Source organism: Paramisgurnus dabryanus, chromosome 24 (assembly GCF_030506205.2).
Source record: "Paramisgurnus dabryanus chromosome 24, PD_genome_1.1, whole genome shotgun sequence".
In the NCBI taxonomy this organism is placed as follows: domain Eukaryota; kingdom Metazoa; phylum Chordata; class Actinopteri; order Cypriniformes; family Cobitidae; genus Paramisgurnus; species Paramisgurnus dabryanus.
In genome coordinates, this window is record NC_133360.1 from 15,462,377 (window position 1) to 15,487,300 (window position 24,924).

Consider the following 24,924-nt stretch of genomic DNA (forward strand, 5'->3'; position numbering starts at 1 on the left):
ACAGCACATTTGTGCTCTGACCTACAAAGTGGCAATTTTAACATGCTATAATAAATTATCTTTGGGGTAGTTTGAGCTAAAACTTCACATAAGCACTCTGGGGACACCAAAGATTTATTTTACATCTTTAAAAAAAATCTCATAATATGACCCCTTTAACATCAGTGCCATTGTTTTATCTCAATATGCACGCCAGTATTTTTTGTAAGGTTTGTTTGTAAAAACTACTTAAATGTCCTAATATAACTAACATCTAGTCTTAGATTCATTTAAACCCCGTTCAGAACATGAGGGTAAATGATGACAGGATTTTCATTTTTGGACTATAAGTCTTATAGTTAAAGATTGCTATATTAAAAATTTGAAAGAGAAAGAAAGAAATTTGAAATAGACACAAAAACCGTGCCCATTAATAAATGGGTATTATTGGGTTAATCAAACAAGTGAAGATTTACATTTATTAAGTATTATGGCAGATGCTTTTATTTAAAGCAACTTACAGTGCATTCAAGTTATATTTTATATTTCATTGGATTTGAATCAATAGCAATGCAATGCTCTACCAATGAATCTACAGGAACAGTATACGATGAATTGTCCTGTAGCTATTGACTTAAGGCTGGTTATCGCTTTTATTGGGCTGGTAATTTGCAAAATGTTATGCCTATGAATTAGCACGTATGGCAAGTTAGAGGCACTCGTGATCTCACATGCACTTTCAACTAGGGGTGTGTGTGTGTATGTAGGTATGTCTGTGTCCTCTGGAAAACTCCCAGACTGATTAGATGGTCTCTTACAGAGCTGTTAAGACTTGCCCTGTGTTGTGTTGAGCACCGAAAATGCGTCAGCGCTGCTTGGTTTGCATAATCTCTTCCTGATGCATTCAGATGCTACGTGCTTGCATTGCTCCAATAATGTAAAAACGCACTTTATTGGTTATTGACCTAATACTGAGTACCCTTGATAACCCTTTGCAGCGGTTTGCATTTGTTATACATTTGTTTGTTCATACACTTTCAGAAATAAAGGTACAAATGCTGTCATTGGGGCGGTTCCCCTTCAATAAGCAGTCGAGAGCATATTAGTATCTCAAAGGTACATATTTGCACCAAATATCTGTACCGAAATGGTACATATTAAGACCTTTTTAAAGGGTATTGTTCCACTGACAGCTTTTGTGCCAATTTTTCTGAGCTTTTTGTATACTATAGTATTAATGGCTGATTAAGCTTGTGTGGGTCAGACCTTAACAGAGCCTAAATGAGTCAAAATGTGGATCCTGCTGCAGCATTTGCGATTCATTAAAGGGGCCATGGCATAAAAATGTGACTTTTTCCATATTTAAGCACTATAATTGGGTCCCCAGTGCTTCTATCAACATAGAAAATATGAAAACGATCAACTAGTAACTTACATCTTAAAAAAAGTCTTGTGACATGGTCCCTTTAAAGGGACATTCCACTTTTTTTGGAAATAAGCTCATTTTCCAGCTCCCCTAGAGTTAAACATTTTGATTTACTTTTTTTGGTTACTTTTTAGCGCGATGCTAATGGTCTAATCAGATTCAATGGATTGTGTTTAGCTATGCTAAAAGTGCTACCGCCAGATCCGGAGATCAGCTGAATGGATTTCAAAACTGTAAGAATCAAATGGGGAGTTGGAAAATTAGCATATTTTAAAAATAGTGGAATGTCCCTTTAAGTAATTTAGCTTTTTATAAGATACACCTTGATAGTAGAAATGTGTGATTTGGATATGACACAGTTTCAACGACACATTAGCTAAATTAATGTCCATTTTCAGATCAAAGCAACATATAAACGGTCTGCATATATTCATGCATTATATTTGGGTTCATGCATTTGGTGTACTATACGCTTTTATCCAAAGCAACTTCCAAACCATGTTTTTATGCTTTTCTGTAACATCAGTGCTAACAAAATGAAGTCATTTTTTATTTTACGTGTAATGTACAAATATTCTTCATCTTTAAAACTGTACTGGCCCATGTACACTCTAAAAAATGCACCATGATGTTTTTTTAAGTCAATTCAACCTAGTTCAAGTAACATATATATACAAATATATGTTGATATCATTTTTTACAGTGAAGAATTTGTGTTATTTTATGGTCTCATTTATGTACCCCTGCAAAATATGTTCTATGCCTAAGGCTCTGCAGCCAAATTAAAAGTAAATAATTTTAGACACTGTAATAGAATGCATTATAATCTAATGATTTAAGACTTTACTGCCCTCTAAATCAGCAATAAAATCTGGTCGAATTGCTTATTTATGTATGCAAAGAGCTCCCTCTACAGGCCATGTTCAGTTCTGTCTTTCCTACAATAATGTAAATGTGACCCTGGACCAGTCATAAGTAGCATGGGTATATTTTTAGCAATAAGTCAAAATTATCTATATTTTTATAGCAGTGGTTCCCAACTTTTTTCACTTCAAGGCCCCCTAGTTGCCCACAAAATATTTGAAGGCCCCCACTCACTCCAAATAAAATTAACTAGAACTTGGCATGGCTAGACAGATGTACTGTATATTCACTACTAAAATGGCCAAGAAAATAAGAAACATATTGATTTTTGCTTGTTTTAGCTATTTTAGTGCTTGTTTTGTCCAATTTTTTTTCATTTTGAGTCATCTTGAGGCCCCCTTGGAAATCTGCTGAGGCCCCCTGTGGGCCCCCGACCCCCTGGTTGGGAAACACTGTGCTTTATGTTAATAATCAAGTGTTTTGTAAGATATTTTGTAAATTTCCTTAAATTTATATCAAAACATTATTTATCATGGTAATGTGTGTTGCTAAGGACTTCATTTGGACAACTTTAAAGGCGATTTTCTCAATATTTAGATTTTTTTGCACCCTCAGATACCAGATTTTCAAATAGTTGTATCTCAGCCAAATATTGTCCTATCCAAACAAACCGTACATCAATGATCTCAATTTCCAAAAACTGACTCTTAAGACTGGTTTAGTGGTCACAAATGTCTACATATAAATGCACTAGACATATTTTCTAAAAGTTGTTGAGGTGTGACTGCAATGTTTTCATTTTACTGACTGCTGTTATTTTATAGGAGGGGAGGAGCCAGGCTCCATGGCTGAAGTGTCCTACTATTCTTACGAGTATGACCCAGAAACAGATGCCTTTTTACCAGAGAGCGAGGAGAAGTTAGTGCCTATAAGAGAGGAAGATGAGGCAGCAGATGCTGTCGGGCCTATAAACGAACATCTCCTCACAGTGGACACAAAAGACTCGCCTGAGCGATGGTGAGATGCAAATGCCAACCACTAAATGCGGTCTCTTAAAGCAACAGTACATGAAAATATGCTTATAATCGAATTATGAGATTAGGAGCATCAAAGTTTGTATTATGTCAATATTAAAGATATCAAGGTTATATTTTCACATAATGTTCTTTACATTACATAACACTGAAGAATACTTTTAATATTTCTGTATCACAATCTAACTTTTGTTTTCTACTTTATATCCCTACAACAGAGCCCTGCCTGCCAGCAGCAAAGCCAAGGGCTCGACATTGTACATTCTCTGTGAATATGTTTGTGTGAAAGAAATACTGGAAAAGTGAGGTGTGGGTACCCAGCCTCTTGCTATGAGACAGCTGTGCGTGTTTATGTCCTAAGAGAGAGAGAGTATCATTTCTCCTTTCTTTTTATAATAATAATATCTGATGCAATTCGTGTAGTTTCCATAGCTCTTTGCGTTTATTTGATGGTATGTCATCTCGTATTCCTCTTGTAATCTAGTTTTAATAGTCCAGTATTTATGTTTGTAAGTATAATTGACGTAAAATCAAATATTTTATTGTTTTGTTTTCTATCCTTGGTATTTATTTGTGGCTAGTCACTTGTTGTTTGATTGGTTCGTTTTTTCATTTCTCTGGCAGATGTTCATGTCTTTTCCGACCACAAACTACTTATGTGGTTTCACACCCTGTAAGTAAGGTGTCACATTTAATACATACTTATGCGATGCACATTTAGGTGTCACATTTATGGACAAAAATGTGTAACGGTTTCATAACGGAGACCACAACCGTTAAAAATAAGCTATAGTTAGTAAAATAATAATAATTACTTTTGAATCACAGATAATGTCTTATTGTCACCCATACTCCGATTTGATGTGCAAACATAAGCTATTTTATTTAAACTACTACATAACAAATCAAATGTTGAATTGCATTGAATTTAGTTCTGATCGTTCCCTTGTGTGTTCATATATTAAATATTTTGGATCGGTAAATTGTGCTTTCAGCTACTAAGACTTTAACACTCGCAGCTCTGTACCATATAAAACACAATTGCTTGTAGTTTTTTTTTTTGTAGTCAGCACAAAAATGTAAATAACAAATTTTGCAAAATGTTGAATTTTGAGATCACTGCAAATTTGAATGGACTTAAATTGAATGTAACCTACAATTCTTTCAAAAGCAAAATATTTGGAACTTCATCAAAAAGAATAAACTTTTTATTCAATATTTTATCCTGTGCAAGAGACTTTTTTGTTACGGTTAAATTTCAATTTGAATACTTTCCATCATATGTAATATACAGCGTATATATAATTAGGAGAGTGTCTTAAATCATAGTTTGCTTAAAATATTTTCATATTTTCGCGTTCTAAACAACTAGCAGTGCATTTAGAGGGATGTTTAACTACACCAAAAATGAAAAATTCTGTCATCATTTACTCACTGTCATGTTGTTACAAACCTGTATACATTTCTTTGTTCCGATAAACACATAGGAAGATCTTTAAAGAAATGTTTATAACCAAAGCATTCGTGGACCCCATTTACTTCCATAGTATTCTTTTATCCTACTATGGAAGTTGATGGGGTCCACGAACGGTTTAGTTAAAAACATTCCTCAAAATATCTTCCTTTGTGTTTATCGGAACAAAGAAATTATACAGGTTTGTAACAACATGATAGTGAGTAAATGATGACAGAATTTTCATTTTTGGGTGAACTATCCCTTTAAATGGACCCATTTTCCAGCTTCCCTAGAGTTAAACGTTTGATTTTTACCGGGGTTTGGAATCCATTAGCTGGGTCTGGCGATAGCATTTTTAGCATAGCTTAGCATAGTTCATTGAATTAGACCATTAGCATCGCGAGTAAAACAAACAAACAAAGGGTTTCAATATTTTTCCTATTTAAAACTTGACTCTTCTGTAGTTACATTGTGTACTAAGACCGCCTGAAAATTAAAAGTTGCGATTTTCTAGGCTGATATGGTTAGGAACTATACTCTCATTCCGGCGTAACAATCAAGGACTTTGCTGCCGTAACATGGCTGCAGGAAGCGTAGTGATATTACGCAGTGCCCGAAAATAGTCCCCTGCTATTGAAAGTAACCAAGTGGACTATTTTCGGGCACTGCGTTATATCACTATTGCTGAGTCCCAATTCACCTACTTATACTACGACCTAAAAGTATGTACTGTTTTTGTGAGGAAAATGTACATACTTTTGAGTATGTATGCACGATCTGGGACATACTTTGATGACGTCATGCAACGTGAACAAAAACGTGGTTGCCTAGTTACGCACTCCACGACTGTTAACAAGATTTCATTCATTCTTAAAACTTATGTCCAATATAATTGTATTTACTATTCCCATCTTTTTTTCTCATAGTTTTTTTTTTCACAATATATTTTACAATGTGTTCTACCAAGTTGAGAAGTGCAGCAGGGTGTCATTGTAGAACCAAACTCAGGTCGTTTGTGAAGCGGCTGGTTCTGACGTTCATGTGCAAAGTGTGTAACGAAAGCTACTTATTTTAAAGTAAAAAAATGTAAAGTTTATGGAATAACTATTGTTTAACGTAATTTATACTTAATTTTATACTTGTGTATATAACTCAAAAATACCCCGATGAAAATGAATCATGCTTTTACAATAGACCTTTTGCGAGTCGACGTCACAGTTACGTCAATCGCGCATGTGGTGGCAGAAAAACAGTGGAAATGAATGAGACACGAGTGAAACGAACAATATAACTCACTAGAAAATGTTTTGTTGTGCTGTTGAGTGTCAGAATAGGAATGCCAAAATAGATGACCTTCATTTTTATAGTATACCGTCGTCGAAGACACCATTTGAAGATAAACGTAGGTGTTTATGGTTGCAATAAAATCCCTCAACAGGACAGACTGGAGTGATGAAATCATCTGAAAATCTTTTAATAATTTGAATAGAAAATAATTAGCGAAGATATCCGGTGTTCTGTCGAAGTCTGTTCTCTCTATAGCGTTTTTACGTTTATAATTTATTTAGAAAGATTAAAGATTTGAATTAGTTCATAATATCAATAATATTGCCATTTATTAAAGTTTTCGTATTTTTTTCGTTTTCTATTACTTCTTTTTACCTTATATCTTAGCCTATGTCTTCTTCCTGTTTGTTCTATGATGTTTACTAAAAATATATAAACATAGCACACACAATGTAAAGTGTTAATACTATATATAAACAGGCCTATACAAATTAATTTGTATGTAAACATAATAGTTTTAGATCAAACACGTAGACTAAAAATATAAGGAAGAAATTGAAAACAGGAAATGATGAAATATTTAATAAATGATATTATACAGAATACATGATTGTATTGCTCTTATAAGTACTTCAGCGATTCATACTGTAAAAATAATTGATTTACCAATAAAGAACAATACATATACATTACATGCACACAATTAGTAGCCAAGCCATTTAAACTTTTAATTCATTTAAAAAATAAACGCAACTTGGTGAAAACGTTATAAGAAACATTACACTTAAGAGAAATATAGGGGAAACAGACTTCTACAGAACTCCGGATCCTTAAAAATCACAGTTTAATGCTAAAACACTTCACACAGCTATTGAGAAGCATTTACTTTCTGCCACCAGTTGGGCTCCGCCCACAAAAAAACGTCATCTCTGTTTGCAAACACGCAAAAGGTCTATAGTAAAAGTGTAGTAACCATGTTTCTTTGGTTGGACTAATAAAGTTAACATTTGTACAGGCACAGTATCAGTGTGGTTAAGCTCCTCCCTCCCGCCGAAATGGTCTGTGGGCAATATTTGCCGTTAGAGTGTGCATTGATCTGCACTTTGAATTGTAACCAGAAATAGTAGACCATCCGGGTATTTTTGGGATTCTCGTTTCAACATACTGCGATTTGGGACGTACTAATACTAGTTTTGCATACTATTTAGGACGGATGGTATGCGAATTGAGCATATGTCTGCTGCAGCCATGTTACAGGAGCAAAGTGCTTGATTGTTACGCCAGAATGAGAGTATAGTTCCTAGCCATATCGGCCTAGAAAATTATTACATGATGTAACAACAAAAGAGTCAAGTTTTAAATAGGAAAAATATCAAAACTCTTTGGTTATTTTTGAGCGCGAGGCTAATGGTCTAATCAGATTTAATAGATTATGCTAAGCTATGCTAAAAATGGTACCGCCAGACCCGAAGATCAGCTGAATGGATTCCAAAACAGTAAAAATCCAATGTTTAACTTTAGGGGAGTTGGAAAATGAGCATATTTTAAAAAAAGTGGAGTGTCCCTTTAATGCATTTTATAAGTATATGTGTTCCCTGGGATCGAACCTATGACCTTGGCACTGCTAACATAATGCTCTACCGAGTGAGCTACAAGAACACAACACAGAAGAATGACTATTTAGGGTAATGTTTTTACACTATGCATCCATGCATATTTTTAGGCTAATCATTGGGTGCAATTGTATGACATCATCTTATCTTACATTATCACGTCACTGCTGTTCAAGCTTAGATCATTTTTTAAAGTACATACTTAACCTCGTAAGACCCGAGCTTTGGTTTGGCTTGCATTTTGGTTTTCTTTTAGCTATTTGGGGTAAGGAAGAACCAATAAATATAATAACCAAATATTTTTCTTTGAACATGAAGCAGTGTAATTGTCCACGTTTGTGTACAAGGTTCAGTTACACAGAATTTAGTATTATGGTGCAACAACAAAAAATTGTGATGTCCACGTATGTGGACACACTTAGGAGGTTAAACCTAGTGTAGTATAAACAGTGAAAGTTGGATCATCAACTTAAAAAATTACTTGAATTGGTTAAATATTTTAGGCGTTACCATTTTAAACTAAAATGTTGAAATAAAAAGGCATTACCAATTGAAGTAATTATCTAAGTTGATCCAGCTTTTTCTTTTTACAGTGTATAGGTACAGTATGCATTAAGTATGCACTAAAAAGTATGCAAATTTGTATTAAGCCAAAGCTTAATAGATCCCAGAGCAGATGTTTAAGTCAATGTAAACCCTGATGCTAAATGAAGTTAAATATATAAAGTATGGTTAACCTAATTTATTGAGTAAAATGATACTAACTTAAAAATGTGGAGTCCCTGTAATATTTTCTGCCTTTTTAAGTTATTTAAACTTTTTTATTAATGTGAACTATTTGCTGTTTAAGCAAACACGATCATTTTTGATTTTACAGTACATATTTTTATTTCTCTTTGCCAAAAAATAGGGATGAAATGAAACACGAGGAGATGTTTGGGAAACTGCTTTAGTGCTTTATCAAATCCCACTAAAGTTCGTTCCAACGTCCATGCAACTCGGTGACCCTAGCGTTTCTGTCGCTTGGTCAGCTTTTGTGTGTTTTCCCATGTTGACAAACAGCTCTGGTTACCACAGCATGAACCAGCAGAGCCTGTTAATTTTAATTGTTATTTGCTGTATAACACAGCAGTGACCGGTCCTACTAGCATCTGCTAACTTTCACTTCCTGGGATTTAGAAGCACCCCCTAGATATTTACTGTTTCAAAGCATTTCTTACAGATAGATAAGGACGTATAGTATATATTCTGTTGGTGTAGTTTAAACTATCTCCTCAAAGGTAATGGGCCGTCCCTGTGCAGCGTTGCAGGGGGGCCACCAGCTGCGGTCTCCCAGCCAAGCCATGCTTAACTAAAGCATGATGCTCTCTTGCACTTACTGTCCGTCAAAACGGATAAAGAGAGGAGAGAATAGCTGATGGAGATAGTGTTACGCGAAAAAGTATTCAAGTGATGACACTTGTCTCTCAAATGCATGTGTATATTTAATGGGTTTGGATGCCCCTGATTGAGGCATGCAACGTGACGGCTGTCACGGCTTCTTGAATGAATGAAAATGACTGTTAAGCGTTTAGTTTTCCACTTGGAAGGTTCTGGCTTTGACATAATCAGATGGACGGTGAGGAACTTGACTGGACTTGTCACAACTAATAAAAGGTCAGGGTTAAATCCCAAGGGTGCTGCATGAGGACATGTGATTAAAAATGGCATAGCCTGAGATCTAAAGACATGCAGGTGAATATCGTCCAGAGAGAGACGGATAATAGTAGGGTTTGTGAGATATTACCATCAGCTTTGATGGGATGAAGATCGGAAGAGTTTTGCACCTATGTGGGCTTTTGGAAAATGGGAAATTGACTTGAATGACTTAATAATTGTGATTTTCTTGAAATTGTAAAAAAAGAGTACTTAATTTTAAGCAAACACCCTATTCTAGATTTGTGGTGTAGAGTAAATAGTTTAATCATAAATGCTATCGCGACCATGAGTGAAACAGAGAGGAAACGTCCAAGCATTGCTGGCAGAGAAAAAGGTGAGTTGTTTTGTTTATATTCAGATGGATGTATGGAATTATCATATATTAATAATACTACAGTGAAATGTATAGGAAATAATGCATTTAATCTATGTGGTGTTGTATTTTGTAACATGCACTCTAAAAAATGCTGGGTTATTTTCAACCAAGAATTGGGTCAAAGGGGGAAAAACCCGACCGTTGGGTTGAATTAACCAAGAAAATCTTTATATTTTTATAAAACAAATATGTTAATGTATAACCTAGTGATGCACAATGTATCGGCTGCCGATATGTATTGGACGATTTTTGATTAATTTGAAACGCCAATATCATGAAATAGGCCGATATCGATTGTTTATTAATTAACTGTGTGAAGGCAATAGGTTGCATGTCCTGCATTTTTAAAAAAGAATGATCAAAATAATTAAATACTTCCCAAAATAAATTCTGTATTATAGTTTGTCAGACATGCGATAGGGAAAAAATTGGTAAATAACGTAATTAATTATGTTAAAGATTACTCATTCACATGAGCCATGCGGTCAGCGTAAATATTTGGGGAAAATGTCTGCGGACTGGGCTTTTTTCAAAATCTCGGAAAAAGACCAAAAATTGCAAAAATTTTATCTTAAATTTTATCAGTAAATATAATTTGATGCAAGCTAATAGGCCAACTGTATAGTATTGTATACAAGTGGTTAATATCGGCATTGGTCAATAGTTGGCTGTTTAAATCGGTATCGCCCCCACCCAAATCGTATCGGTGCATCCCTAGTATAACCAGTTTGGATTCGTCCCTTTGTGACCCAACACTGAGTCAAAAATAACCCAGCATTGTGTGTGACTCTTAAGAAACTCATGGTTTTCTGTTTTCTTCCAATGTGTTTCTTGGCAGGAATTAATTTATTTGTAGTGTTTTAACTCGTATTTAAGTAAAATGTGGACAAACCCAACCATTGGGTTACATAAACCTACACTTTAAAAAAGATTTGTTAGTTCAACTTAAAAATTTCAAGGCAATCAGGTAATTTACATTTTTAAGATCATTTAACTTAAAAATATTAGCTGATTTAAAAAAATGCTTAAAAATTGTTGTGTTAACTATTATTTTTAGGTTGAATCAACTCAAAATTTGAATTTAGATTAAATCAACTTTTTGTTACAGTATATAAAATATATTTGACCTAATCATGGCACAGGTTCATGTTTATAAATTAGTCATCCGTAGGTTGTAACACCCCAGCATTTTTTTTAAGGATAAAATGTTCTGTAGGACAGCTATCGACTCCCTTTAAAGGTCACTTTTATTAGCAGGTTGTGATAACCATGTGTCCAGACCTGCCAAAACATGCTGAAGTAAATGTGAAAGAATGCAATGTGCTTCTAGTAGCCCTTCTCATGCACACAGGCTGAAGTCACGTCATTCCCCTTGAAGAATTGCAGAAGATAGCCAAAGGCAGTGTCTGTCCCTCCACCAAAAAACAAAAAAACGATCACGCAAATGCAATGAGCTCACATCACATTCCTTATGGGCTGCATCTACAGGGTGGGGATCTCACTTGTTGATGTGTTGAATTGCCTGCCAAGAAATGCATCACTGCATATTTTTGATTATAAGTACTGGGGCTGAACATATGTTGCACGCACATGACTGTTGTGTTTGGTACTTGTGTGTTTTTCAAAATTATGTAAAGGACCAGGGCCTGGGCGATACATTCTACCACCGACAATTGGCTTTATAGGCCATGATTTCACAAAGCTGACTAATCCTGCCTACACCTTTCATAGTAGGATGAGTAACAACAGTAAGTAATACATTTTTATGGCTAACTGAGATATGAGCTCACAGCTTGAGCCTTTCAATATAGTTTCCAAGTCATTACAGTATGTTAAACCTAAATTTATAAACCTGCATTTTGCTAATACCGCCACAAGAGGGAGACATAGACAATTTTTTGTACATATCTTAGTTTTGGCTTAGGCTTAACACTTTGTAAACCTTTGTACCTAGGGTTCATAATAGTACCTCAGAGTTACATATACTGGTACCAAAGGCGGCATATTAGTACCTCAAAGGTGCATATTGGTACCTCAAAGGTACATATTTGTACCAAAGAGTGCATATTGGTACCTCAAAGATACATACTGGTACCAAAGAGTGCATATTAGTACGTCAAAGTTACATATTGGTAGCAAAGGGTGCATATTAGTACCTCAAAGGTACATATTGGTACCAAAGACTGGATATTAGTACCTCAAAAGGTACTTATTGGTCCAAAAGACTGCATATTAGGACCTCAAAGGTACTTATTGGTCCAAAAGACTGCATATTAGTACCTTACAGGTACTTATTGGTACCAAAGACTTCATATTAGTATCCCTAGAAGGTACATATTGGTACCACAGATTGCATATAAGTACCTCAAAGGTACTTATTAGTCCCAACAACTGCATATAAGTACCTGCATATTAGTACTTATTGGTACCAAAGACTGCATATTAGAATTCTTTAAAGGTACTTAGACTGCATATTAGTACCTCAAAGGTCCATATTGGTACCAAGAGTGCATATTAGTACATCAAAGATACATACTGGTACCAAAGAGTACATATTAGTACCTTACAGGTACATATTAATCCCAAAGACTGCATATTAGTATCTCTAGAAGGTACAAATTGGTACCAAAGACTGGATATTAGTACCTCAAAGATACTTATTGGTCCAAAAGACTGCATATTAGTACCTCACAGGTACTTATTGGTACCAAAGACTGCATATTAGTATCCCTAGAAGGTACATATTGGTAACAAAGACTGCATATTAGTACCTCAAAGGTACTAATCAGTCCCAAAGACTGCATATTAGTACCTCACATGTACTAATTGGTACCAAAGACCGCATAATAGTACCTCAGAGGTGCATATTAGTACTTCAAAGGTACTTACTGGTACCAAAGAGTGCATATTAATACCTTAAAGGTACATATTGACACCAAAGACTGCATATTAGTACCTCAAAGGTACTTATTGGTACCAAAGACTGCATAATAGTACCTCAGAGATACATATTGGTACCAAAGAGCACATATTAGTACCTCAAAGGTACATATTGGTACCAAAGACTGCATATTAGTACCTCATAGCTACATACTGGTACCAAATGTATACATATCTGTATTTAAATGAAACATATTAGGACCTTTTAAATGGGTATGGGACCACTTTTTCTGACAGTATAGAACAAGGGTAGGTTAACCCTAACCCACCCCAGGTTTAGAATTATGACTTAATAAAATAATAAAAATTTGTAACTACAATGAGCTAAAGAAATCATTGCAAATTTGTAGTAACAGTAGGCCTATCACAAATGAGTAGTAATGTATTTATGCATACAATAAAATATACATGTGCAATTATATAAGCACTGTAATGTAATGTAAAGTTGTTGTGTTTGTTTATTATGTTTGTATAGTGCACTGCATAGACTGCAGTCCAGGGCCTAAATATCACATTGACGCAAAGCTTACTCGTTTTGGAAGGGATGGCACCCCAGCCTATTCAATACATGGAAGAATGGAAGGTCGAGGTAAGCCTTAAGATTCAAACTCGTTGCCTATTTACTGGTCGGTTAATCCACTTAATGTCAAAATCATTAGTAAAACAGTTGTAATGAGCTTTTAGACAGTTTTTCCTAGCTCAACACCTAAGCTTTCTTTTCTCTATTTGCAGGAGGAGTTTTCTGCACTCCTGGACCAGGAGCATACAGCCCTGAGAAAGCCCCTTTTGGTAGCAACCATCGCAAACAACCATCCCACACTATGGGTTACCGCACTCAGTATCGGTCTGTCGACGCCGTGCCTGCCCCAAACAGATACACCCTTCCTTCTCTCATGGGCTCCCACATCCTGACCAAGACATCAAGTGCTAGTTACACCATCTCTGGGAAAAGCAAAACGGGAGGTCCTGCTGAGGACTTATCAAAAACACCAGGTCCTGGTAGATATAACAGCACAGATCCCAACGTCTATCTCCCGAGACGGCCTGCTTTCTCTATGCTGGGTAGACACAATGCAAAAAGAGAGTCAACAGTAGTACCAGGACCAGGAAGTCATAACCCTGAGAAAGTGACAGTGCACAAGCCCAGACCTCCTGCATTCTCCTTAGGCATCAGACACTCGGAGTTTGTAACACCTTTAGTTACAGATTAGTACTAGTTTGAGGTTAACACTTCACTATATGTAAACTATCTTTTGTTGTTGTATTTTATGAATATGCATTTAATAATTAAATTTTGAAAATCTTTTCCAGATGGAATCCCTGAATATCTGTTTTTAATGTATATGACGTATACATTTTATATAAATATTGTTTATTGTCCACATGTGGTTTACCTTAATACAATAATTACAAACAAGATCTTCCGTAAGCTAATAAAAATAACATTTATTGATTTGTCAACAACAAATAAAAAACAAACAAGCATTTACTTGTTAACATGAGATGTGAGATGTTAACTACATTAGTTCTGTAAAGGGAAAGCATTGTAGTGTACAACAAAACATTACTCAAAACCTTTCCTTCTATTCACAACAGGGGCGATTACTAGATCTGAAACACCATCCAACTTATTTAAATTCACTTCTGTGTATATCTAAACACTTCTGAACAGATTTATATGCCACCCTTTTCCCCTCGGAGCACCTGTGGCCAATTGTAAGGTTGTCGGGGAGAGGGCGTAACATTTCGTTACCACAGATCTGCAAATAATAAAACTTATATACAAATCATAACTTATGGAAGGAAATGCGCACACGGTCAGAGCCGACCACATCTTTTAACTTCTGATTGTAATCCTCCTTCATCTCATTCTTTGGGTAGTGGTCTTCGGAAAAGCAGAATATGGGGCTCTACATGGAAAGAGTGTATATTTGAATGGCAATATGGAAATGTAGGTACATTTTAGTAACCACACCCCTTACTTTGTCTCAAAACCTGTCAAGCTGCCTACCTGGACAACATTTTACTCTTCATAGGTCCACATGGAAATGTTGCCCACGTAGGCAGCATACTAGTTCAAATTTGACACAGTCTATGTCTACTGATAGATAGCTATATACTAACCTGGTTTATGTATCATGTAATGGATCCAGCCCTGACTTTGTTGGACACCCAGCCCTCTCCATTCCTCCTCGGACATTAAATGGGCGGAGGGCACCAGTTTGGACAACTGTTTGGGAAGCATGACATGTCTATGTGGAAAAAGAAGATTAAACATTTTAGTTTCAATTAAACTAAGACTTTGACTAATGCCTAGCGTACACCAAAGGATTTTCACAGTCCCAGACTAAAGACCGGCAGTCTTTAGGAATCTAACTGGAGTCTCGGCGCGCTCCCGTAGTCTCGATCGTTAACTGTGAGGTGATAATCTGCAGTCAGCGACCCGATTTATGCCAGTCTTTCTTTAGTCTTTCATATCAAACATGTTTGATATTATCGCAAGTCCCAGCGTAGTCTCATGACGTAAAACAATCAACAACCAATAAACTCGTTCTCCGGAAACAGGAAGCCATCACAGTCACAACAAAGAAACAAGTCGACGGACGTGGAAACACAACGAGCGCGAAGTAGGCGAAAATGGACCGTGGATAAAGAGGAGCGCCTTGTCGAGCGGTGGGCAGAGCAGTGTCTTTTTGATGTAAACTGCCATTCATACCACGACAGAGTGGAAAAAGAAAAAAAGTGGAGCGATATTGCCTGTATGTGTTAACATGCTAACTCTACCACTCTATTGAATGGCATAACGTGCTAATGTTTTCTGGTATGTGCTTACATTCTTCACACCGCAAGCGTGAGCAACGCGTAAGCGGCGCGTGTTTTTTTCGGTGCCCACGTTAACAAGTTAAAGCACAAGCACGTACACCGCACGCGTGCGGTCATACATGTGACGCCATAAATGTCATAAATGTGTGTTTCAAACAGTCATGACTTTGAGCAATGTAAAAGAAAGCAATGAAATATTTAAAAACATCAGAAGACTGCGCTGTCATTCACTCTCTGCCCAGCAAATGAGTCCTCATATAGCTTAATTACGGTGGCCCTGAAGTGCAAACCACAACAACAAATTACTAAACAACAACAACAAATTAAAAAACAACAACGAATTTAAAAAACACTAAAACAAACAAAAAAAACACCACAACACATAAAAAATACTACAGCAAATTTAAAAAACACTACAGCAAATTAAAAAACACTATAACAAATTAAAAAACACCACAACAAATAAAAAAACACTACAGCAAATTAAAAAACACTACAACAACTTAAAAAACACCACAACAAATTAAAAAACACTACAGCAAATAAAAAACACTACAACAAATTAAAAAAACACCACAACAAATTAAAAAACACTGCAACAAATTAAAAAACAACAACAAATTAAAAAAAACACTACAGCAAATGAAAAACCACTACAGCAAATTAAAAAACACTACAACAAAATAAAAAACAAATACAAAATAAAAAACACAACAGCAAGTTAAAAAAACACTACAGCAAATTAAAAAACACAACTACAAATTAAAAAACACTACAACAAATTAAAAACACAACTACAAATTAAAAAACACTACAACAAAATAAAAAACCATAACAAAATAAAAAACACAACAGCAAGTTAAAAAAACACTACAACAAATTAAAAAACACTACAACAAAATAAAAAACAACTACAAAATAAAAAGCACTACAACATATTAAAAACACAACTACAAATTAAAAAACACAACTCCATTAACCTACCGGAAGAGGTAGGTACCAGTGGGCAACATGAGACATCGCTGATTGGACGACACTGCAGTTCGGCTTTTGAACAGGAAGTTATTCTTACTGTAGCGCATTTTTTTCAAACATGAATGTTACAGATGACCCAAATGTAGCAGCTGCTGGGGCCGGCTAAGGGTACGGTCTGGAAACCGCTAACGATAGTAGTAAGCTAACGTTACATCCACAAGCAACGTAAGCATTATTAACTTACTCGAAGGTTGTTGGGTGTCTCCGATGGTAGATATTTCTTTAAGCCTTTTGCCACAGCCGCTGAAAAAGTTCGGGGATGGCTCAACCAGTTCTTTTCCGCAGTTTGGGCAAAACATTTTGCTGTCCTTCCTCCTCTCCAAACCACGCGCTACAGGAAGAATAACGTCCGGTTCAATAGCCGAACTGCAGTGTCGTCCAATCAGCGATGTCTCATGGTGCCCACTGGGACCTACCTCTTCCGGTAGGTTAATGTATTTGTGTTTTTTATTTGTAGTTGTGTTTTTAATTTGTTGTTGTGTTTTTTTATTTGTTGTAGTGTTTTTTATTTTGTTATGGTTTTTTATTTTGTTGTAGTGTTTTTTAATTTGTTGTAGTGTTTTTTTAACTTGCTGTTGTGTTTTTTATTTTTTTATGGTTTTTATTTTGTTGTAGTGTTTTTTAATTTGTAGTTGTGTTTTTTAATTTGCTGTAGTGTTTTTTTAACTTGCTGTTGTGTTTTTTATTTTGTATTTGTTTTTTATTTTGTTGTAGTGTTTTTTAGTTTGCTGTTGTGGTTTTTAATTTGCTGTAGTGTTTTTTTATTTGTTGTTGTTTTTTAATTTGTTGCAGTGTTTTTTTATTTGTTGTAGTGTTTTTTAATTTGTTGTAGTGTTTTTTAATTTGCTGTAGTGTTTTTTAATTTGTTGTGGGTTTTTTAAATTTGTTGTAGTGTTTTTTCATTTGCTGTAGTGTTTTTTTATTTGTTGTAGTGTTTTTTTTAATTTGTTATAGTGTTTTTTAATTTGCTGTAGTGTTTTTTAATGTATTGTGGTGTTTTTTAATTTGTTGTAGTGTTTTTTAAATTTGTTGTTGTTTTTTAATTTGTTGTTGTTGTTTAGTAATTTGTTGTTGTGGTTTGCACTTCAGGGCCACCGTACTTAATACTGTTCAATGAAACACATAACGTACATCAATAAATCTAAATCTTATGCTACAAACGTTTGACGGGAAACAAGATCGACTACTTCATGCTGTCAATCCCTGGGTGATTTTTTTTATTTTATCTTAAAACGTAAGAGAAACAGATCTAATAATCTGCCAAGGGCTTTTTATGTCTATAATTGTGTATTGTGTCTATATCTGTCATTACACGGACCAGAACAGCACGAAAACAATGTGGGTTAAACAAATCACAGCTATATAAATTACACTGACCGTCAAAAAACGTCTTGAAGAGGTTTTGCTCATTAATGCATATAAAATAAAGTAATGTGAACTTGAGATTTTTATACTGTTATTACAGTTTTTCTCAGTCGCTTTGGTACATTTCTCCAATCATACTCACAATTTGCAAAACAGTAAGTGCATTTCTCAAAACAATTCGGACAAGTAGCAAAACACCATGGATAACCTGCAAAAGCCAGTCTCTTACTCAAAATTCATCTCTCAAATATCTGTGTCAATGAACATGTCATTGCCATCAGAATGACAAGTCAATGTGTCATTGTGTATGGATAAGACAGTCAAATTGTTTAGTCACGTTGTCAATATAACAGTTTACTCTGAAGTGATTTCCTGATATACCGTAAACTATCGCTAAAGTTTTGACGACAAGTATTGTAAATTGTAATTTACACCTTAGTGTAAGTTATGTGGGAGTTTGATTGCAAGAGACTAAACAAAATTTACATTTACGCTTTTACTGTTTGTACTGTAATTCATTGACAAACCATGTCATTGCCATACAGAAAGGAAAAGCACTGCATAGCCCAAAGAAAAAAAGTAGAAATGTGAACATTGAACAATATCTTTAGGGAAAACTGTACATGCAGTGCTGTCTTACACTGAAGTCTTCCTATACCTCCTGACTCAGCAAGCATGTTTGGCTACAAGGCTAAATTTGGGCTGCCAGTGAAAGTCTAATAGACATCTAACCATAGCCAAAAAATAGACAATACAAATACTTTTAGATCATGTAAAAGAATTGAAAGCAAACACCTTGAACACCTGTTGGAATATCATACATCTTCAAGTTATTTGGGCAAAAATGGCATGTAACCAAATTCAAGGTTATTTAGGGTAGAAGTGGGTTACTCATAGCTGGACTATATTGGGTCTATAATTAGCCGTCATTTCAACATCTCAGTTTTTGCTTGCTGGGGACGTTTCTGTCTGTTAGAGAAAGTCAAGATTCACCTGGGAGCAATTTACCAAGTCAGGACAGATTTAGAAAAAACTTCTAATAGAAATGTATACAAAAAATATGTTTGACCGGCACAATTATGAGAACTGTATTATGAGAACTTGTTCAATAATTTTGCATGTAAAGACTTGTACTATGAACTGATGCCTAAATGTTGTGGGGGGTAAGACTATTCAACAGAGACCCATTATAATACATTTTGATCAACATGACATAAGCAATCGATAATGTAGGAAAAAGCAGAGAATTGTACATAATCATTTGCATGGATGTACCAAGCATTTGCAACTTGTTCAAAGAAATAAGAAACTGCTTTTTTGATGTGCACAAGTGACACAATGATGTGAGAAATGAACAAGTACTTTTGAGAATTTCAATTCTGATCTGAGAATTGTACCAAAGCAACTGAGAAAAACTGTAAACTGCACAGTATGTGCTGAAAACGCAGCTGGTGTGAAAGCACAATGGACATGTGCATACATTTTTGTTAAACTACTGCTGAGCATGATGATAAAAAGCTAAAATAATCTTGTTGTAGTCTTGTAAATAGTGTCACTACAAGATTCAGTGTTTGTAAAATCTTTAGTCTGAGACTAAAAACTGTGAACCCAAGTCTTTAGATGTGAGCTGATAATCTTATAAAGTCTTTTCTAAATCTTTTCAAAGTCTTTAGGTGTACACAAAGCATAAGTGTATTGGCTTCTTAAACTGCCTGACATACAGTCAAGTTATCCTTAAAGGGATAGTTCACCCAAAAATAAAAATTCTTTCATCATTTACTCACTCACATGTTGTTACAAACCTGTATACATTTCTTTGTTCTGATGAACACAAAGGAAGATGTTTTGAGGAATGTTTGTAACCAAACCAATCAAGAGGCCCCATTGACTTCCAAAGTAGGGCTAAAGAACACTATGGAAGTCAATGGGGCCTCTTATCGGTTTAGTTACAAACATTCCTCAAAATAGCTTCCTTTGTGTTCTCCAATTTATATAGGTTTGTAACAACATGAGAGTGAGTAAATGATGACAGAATTTTCATTTTGGGGTAAACTATCCCTTTAAGAAAATGAACTATGGTTTAACTACAGTAACCATAGTTTAATTATAGTATTTGTATCAATATCATGGTAACACAAAAATTACTATGGTCTTACAGCAATAACCATAGTTTAACCAATATATGTGTGGTAAAACTATAGTAAATCAATCTGATAAAACATACGGTTAAGTTACAACATTGTTATTATACAATAAATAACATGGTTACTTTTCCTAAGGGTATGACGATACGATAGTCAGCAGAAAGTTAGTTAAAAATACAACTTTCGTAACGTTATATAATTAACGTAGTATTAAGTACTATTATAAGTATTTTCAAAAAAACAAGCTGTCAAATTGACAAAACATCGATCGGTAAGTTAATGTTAGTTACGCATTTTCACGTCAACACAACACTGAAGTGAAACTGAGTAAATATCCTCACCTGTACTCGAACTCCTCGTCGGTATACTTGTCGGAGTAGTAAATTTGCTTTTTTGCTGAAGACATTGTCGAGTAAAGTTAAATTAAATGTTAAATGTTGAGATCTTCACGTCTCCCAACTCTCTTCTTGCAACCGCCGGTGTTTTGCTGTGCGCGCGCAGCTTCAGTTTTGAACTCCAACGGTCTTTCGCGCCCTCTGATAGGTCCAGTCACGATCTCTGTCCGTTCAGCCCCCGCCCCCCGGCGCGAGTCTGCGTTTGACAGCACCTCTTGAGCACGCGCACTAGTTACTGTCTGTGGTACTGCAGTAGGTCTGTGATGTACCTGCATAGCGTGTGTAAAATAGACTGTTTTGTACGTCGTAACCGGAAATGAATGAATAATTTTTGTTTTGTCTGATATATTTGTCTATGAAAAAGTTTTTTTTTTCCTTGTCGAAGGTAGCAAACTGTTCGTATAGCTCAACTGGCAAAGCATAGTGCAACACCCAAGTTGTGGGTTCAACCATGCACAGGGAGTATAAACTTGGATAAAGGTATCAACCAAATGCATTCATGTAAATGTGTGAAATGTTAGAACTAGAAATGTGGCACAGAAAAGGATGTTATTTAATCTGAGAGAGTGTTTATTACATTTTATAGCCCTAGCATTTGGTGAGACAAAAATGATGAATGCATTTAGGTTTCTTTCTCATGAATTACATTTTGCACAATTTTAATTGTTACCCTATTATTAAAATGAAAGTTTACCTTGAGATCTAATAGCACAATTTTTTTAAAACTTAAAAATGTTCAAAATGACTTGACTTGTAGCGCATTTTGCAGAACATAATTATTCCCTGGTTTAAAAAAAGCAAACAAAAACTATAAAAAAGTAGACAATTTATAATACTTTAGCTCAAATAAATAAGGAATAATAAAAACGCTCGTTTTGCTGTCACAACGCGGGTGTGCATTATTTTCAAATAATTCAAAGGACTGGAGTTAATTATTCCGCTTATACCAGGTTACCACAAACATTGCTCTGGTGTTTATTTAAAGACATTTGACAGGTCAGGTGTGCGTTTTACAGAAAAGAAAAATCAACACGTGTGGAACATTTCTCAACCAATCAGAATAATGCATTCAACAGCCTTGTGGTATAACAGTATGTAAACATATGAGGTATAACTACATTTCTACAAGCAAAACCTTATCTGTTGTACAGCAAGTGAATTGCTGTATATAATGGAAATCAGGCCTATTGGAACCAGAAGTTGTAAATAAACATTTATTATATTTTATGAAGTTGTTTTATACATTTTAATGTATGCATTTTTATAAATGTATAGTTAAATCACTAAGTTCAGGCTACGAATTAAAACAAAGGTTTAAAGAGGTCTCAGATGCCGCTCTTTGCAAAACAAAATCCTAATTAAAAGTCAAAATTATAATTTATTCTGAATTAGTTTGTTAAGAAATCAACAAAAACGTTGGTTTTCGTGATCTATAGCTTGTTAGCAGTAGCTTCTTTCTCTGCTTTTTTACGGATGCTTAAACATTTAATGTCAGGGTTGCTGATTTGACCACAGTGTTCCTGTGACCTTTTTACCAAGCGCATATTGTTGCAGTAAACATTCAACAACAAAAAAAAAACAAAGAAGGCACCAGACAATAACCATACTTCACCTACCTATATTTGATTTTTATATAACTTATATAATGTTTTGTTTTTGCTAAGTAATATACTAACAGTGCTACACTAAAACAAATCATTTTTACAATTTCCTGCACACTTGCATTTTATTGCGTTTTTCATACCCTAACGTTGTTTAATACAAGTAATGGGATCTGTTAGAACTTTAACCGAAGGTTAACTTTAGTAGGTGACTTTTGTTAATATATTACACAGTTTCCGGTTCACAAGTCACTTTTGTCCAAGCGATGAATTCAATGAGTAATGTCTAACACTACATCTAGCCTGTTTGTATGGAATCAACATGAACTTTTGTTCAATTGAAATATACTTTTCACACACTTAGTCACGCTAAAACAAAATTTCCCTAGTTAATACGTTTCGCTCAAATTTTAACAGCATCCACCATCATCACAGGTCGTATGCGACTTCACAAAATGTGGACACATCAGTGCATACAACAAAAATGTAACACGATTGGACAAGTCAATAGAGGAGGCGTGTGAACTATATGATGGTGGGTGTTCACGACTAAGGGCACAAACAAGGTTCTAGACTGTGGTTTTATTGGCGTTACTCTCTTCAGACGTTAACTTAATTGTCATTCTTAAATCAATTTAACATGCCTTTCACACTCAAAAGCACATGATCCAGATTGGTTTTGTGACTTTTGTTATGATAAAGGATGTCATCTGAAGATCAGTTCAACTCTAGTGGTGAGTTATGTTTAATTTGTGTTTACCACTTTCCACATCTTTCATTTTTTCACTATACGAGATTAGACTATTTTTGTAATTAATAGCATTTTGTGTAACATTTCTGTTATGTTGCAAGCTAGTGCTTGTCTTTCCTCTGAAATGAGGATGTGGTATGTGCCTGACATCTGGAAGGTGTCTCTTAATTTGGTTGCAGTTATTAATGTACCCTTTCACCCACGTTAACCACAATTTGATGCATAATGTCATGACAATCTTTTAAAGCAGATAAGAGTCAAAAGTTTAATGCAATAAATGTCACCTGCCATTGATCTATTTATGAACATGCGACTTTGCAAAACATATTTTTGGAGTAATTCAACAACCAACACTTTAAATAGTGAATGTTTCATCTTCACATTTGCAAATTTCCAAAGTGATGGCGTAATATGCAGGATATTTAGAAATAGTTTAGACGCAATCGCAGCAATTCATTTGTTTAGCCTTTTAAGTTTTTTTTACATTAGTTCAACTTAACGTAATCATGTATATACATTTTTAAATAAAGATAATATATTTGACTTTTTTTTTAACCAAAATTTTGTTTAGTGATAAACAATAATTGATGGATCCCCAGCGCAGACCTCAGTTTGAAGACTTCTGATTCACATATGGGGCCCTATCTTGCACCCAGCGCAATTGACTTTGTCAGTGACGCATGTATCATTTGTATTTTGCACCGGCGCACAGTGGGTTTTCCCTCCACAGACGCACGTCGGCAAACTAGGGAAAGAACTTGCGCTCCCTGGGCGGTTCAGCGCAAAAAAAGGAGGCGTGTTGCGGCGCAAACCATCCCTGATCCTATTTTCCAGTTTCAAAAAACAATTGCGCCACTGACAAAAAAAAACTAGTCTAAAGTCAGTGGCGCGTTATTCATTATGCTATTTTAAGGGCGCATGCTTGACCATAATGTATAGCGTGCACAACGGGCACACACTTTGCTTTTCTAATCTACACAGATGCAACAGTTATTTTTGCAAATCATAAATTGTTACAATAAAAAATATTAATACACGAGATAAGGGGAATCATAGTGGTGAGCATTGTGGTGATAGTTTTTATTTATTGTGTAGCTGCGTTAAAAAAATTCTCATGCATATAACCATTACAACATTTTCATAAGTTTGTTGTGTGGCTGTATTATGTTTATTTTATGTAAATAATAATTCAAATTTTCATTTATTTTTCATAAAAGTTTTCATAAGAAACCTTAATGTATGTGAACTGGATTTGTAAGTGCACTTTGGGGTTGGACTGCTTGCGTTTCTTGGGTCCGATTTCAAAGTCCCCAAACTGCCTTCAACACTTTCAGCGGTGAGGGTGGATGCAGCGATGTCCTCTGCTGGTGTCAGGTCCTGAGGCAGATCCACCTCCCGTTACACGGCGTGCCCAATTTATGCTGGCAAGCTTGGGATTCCCCCATCTCCTGACATCATTGTAGCGCTTGGCGCAACGTCCTGGGGATGCCAGCTGATGAGACAATTGTGGCTATTTCCTCTCACGCCTGTTTAACCGACGCTGATTTGGGCGGGTTTCTCCTATCCCCATACAAAACAACTTCTCTGTCTTTGATTGCTCTTACAAGAACGTCGGTCTCCTCGGCTGTGAACCGCTCCTGGCGTGCGCCTGGTAAATCCGTCATAATGATAGCAACCCGCCATGGAACTTGTGCACTTGCATTTAAAGGGAATGTTGGATGACTTTCTGATTGGTTTATTTGAGGTTACGCCCAAACCACACCTATGAAAAATGAACCTACTTCAGACAAACCCCTTATTGATTTGCGCCTGGCGCAAGAGTTATTTCTCCCGCCGGGAAAATAGCAACAGCGCCCAAGATCCGCCCACAAAGTCACTTGCGTTTTGCGCTTCACACTTGCGTTTCAGATCGTTAAAATAGGGCCCTTAAAGGGATAGTTCAACCAAAAATGAAAATTATGTATGTTGTTACAAACCTTTATAAATGTATTTGAGATCCATTCACTTACATATTATTTTTCCTACTATGGAAGTGAATGGGGCTCACAAACGGTTTGGTTACAAACATTCTTCAAAATATCTTTCTTCGTGTTCATCAGAATAAAGACATTTATACAGGTTTGTAACAACATAAAAG

The 24,924-nt window shown here is 35.5% G+C and overlaps 3 protein-coding genes across 3 annotated transcripts in view; 2 read left to right on the plus strand and 1 right to left on the minus strand.

Moving 5' to 3' along the window:
- cpamd8 (C3 and PZP like alpha-2-macroglobulin domain containing 8) overlaps positions 1-4,522 on the plus strand; it is a 50,249-nt gene extending 45,727 nt beyond the window's left edge. Inside the window, exons 42-43 of the mRNA XM_065246580.2 lie at positions 3,094-3,286; positions 3,522-4,522. Of these exons, the coding sequence (XP_065102652.1) occupies positions 3,094-3,286; position 3,522 (194 nt within the window). The 3' untranslated portion in view covers positions 3,523-4,522. The remainder of the gene's footprint in view (positions 1-3,093; positions 3,287-3,521) is intronic.
- A 4,174-nt stretch (positions 4,523-8,696) lies between these two features.
- Positions 8,697-13,884, plus strand: cimap1d (CIMAP1 family member D). Its single transcript, XM_065244309.2, has 4 exons — positions 8,697-9,691; positions 11,371-11,481; positions 13,149-13,262; positions 13,406-13,884. The coding sequence occupies exons 1-4, from the start codon at positions 9,643-9,645 to the stop codon at positions 13,882-13,884; spliced, it is 753 nt and encodes a 250-aa protein (XP_065100381.1). The 5' UTR covers positions 8,697-9,642.
- A 215-nt stretch (positions 13,885-14,099) lies between these two features.
- On the minus strand, positions 14,100-20,581 carry cks2 (CDC28 protein kinase regulatory subunit 2). The gene is made up of 3 exons (XM_065244311.2): positions 20,382-20,581; positions 14,798-14,925; positions 14,100-14,583 (listed from the first exon to the last, which is right to left on the minus strand). The coding sequence occupies exons 1-3, from the start codon at positions 20,444-20,446 to the stop codon at positions 14,540-14,542; spliced, it is 237 nt and encodes a 78-aa protein (XP_065100383.1). The 5' UTR covers positions 20,447-20,581; the 3' UTR covers positions 14,100-14,539.
- Positions 20,582-24,924: the final 4,343 nt, after the last annotated feature.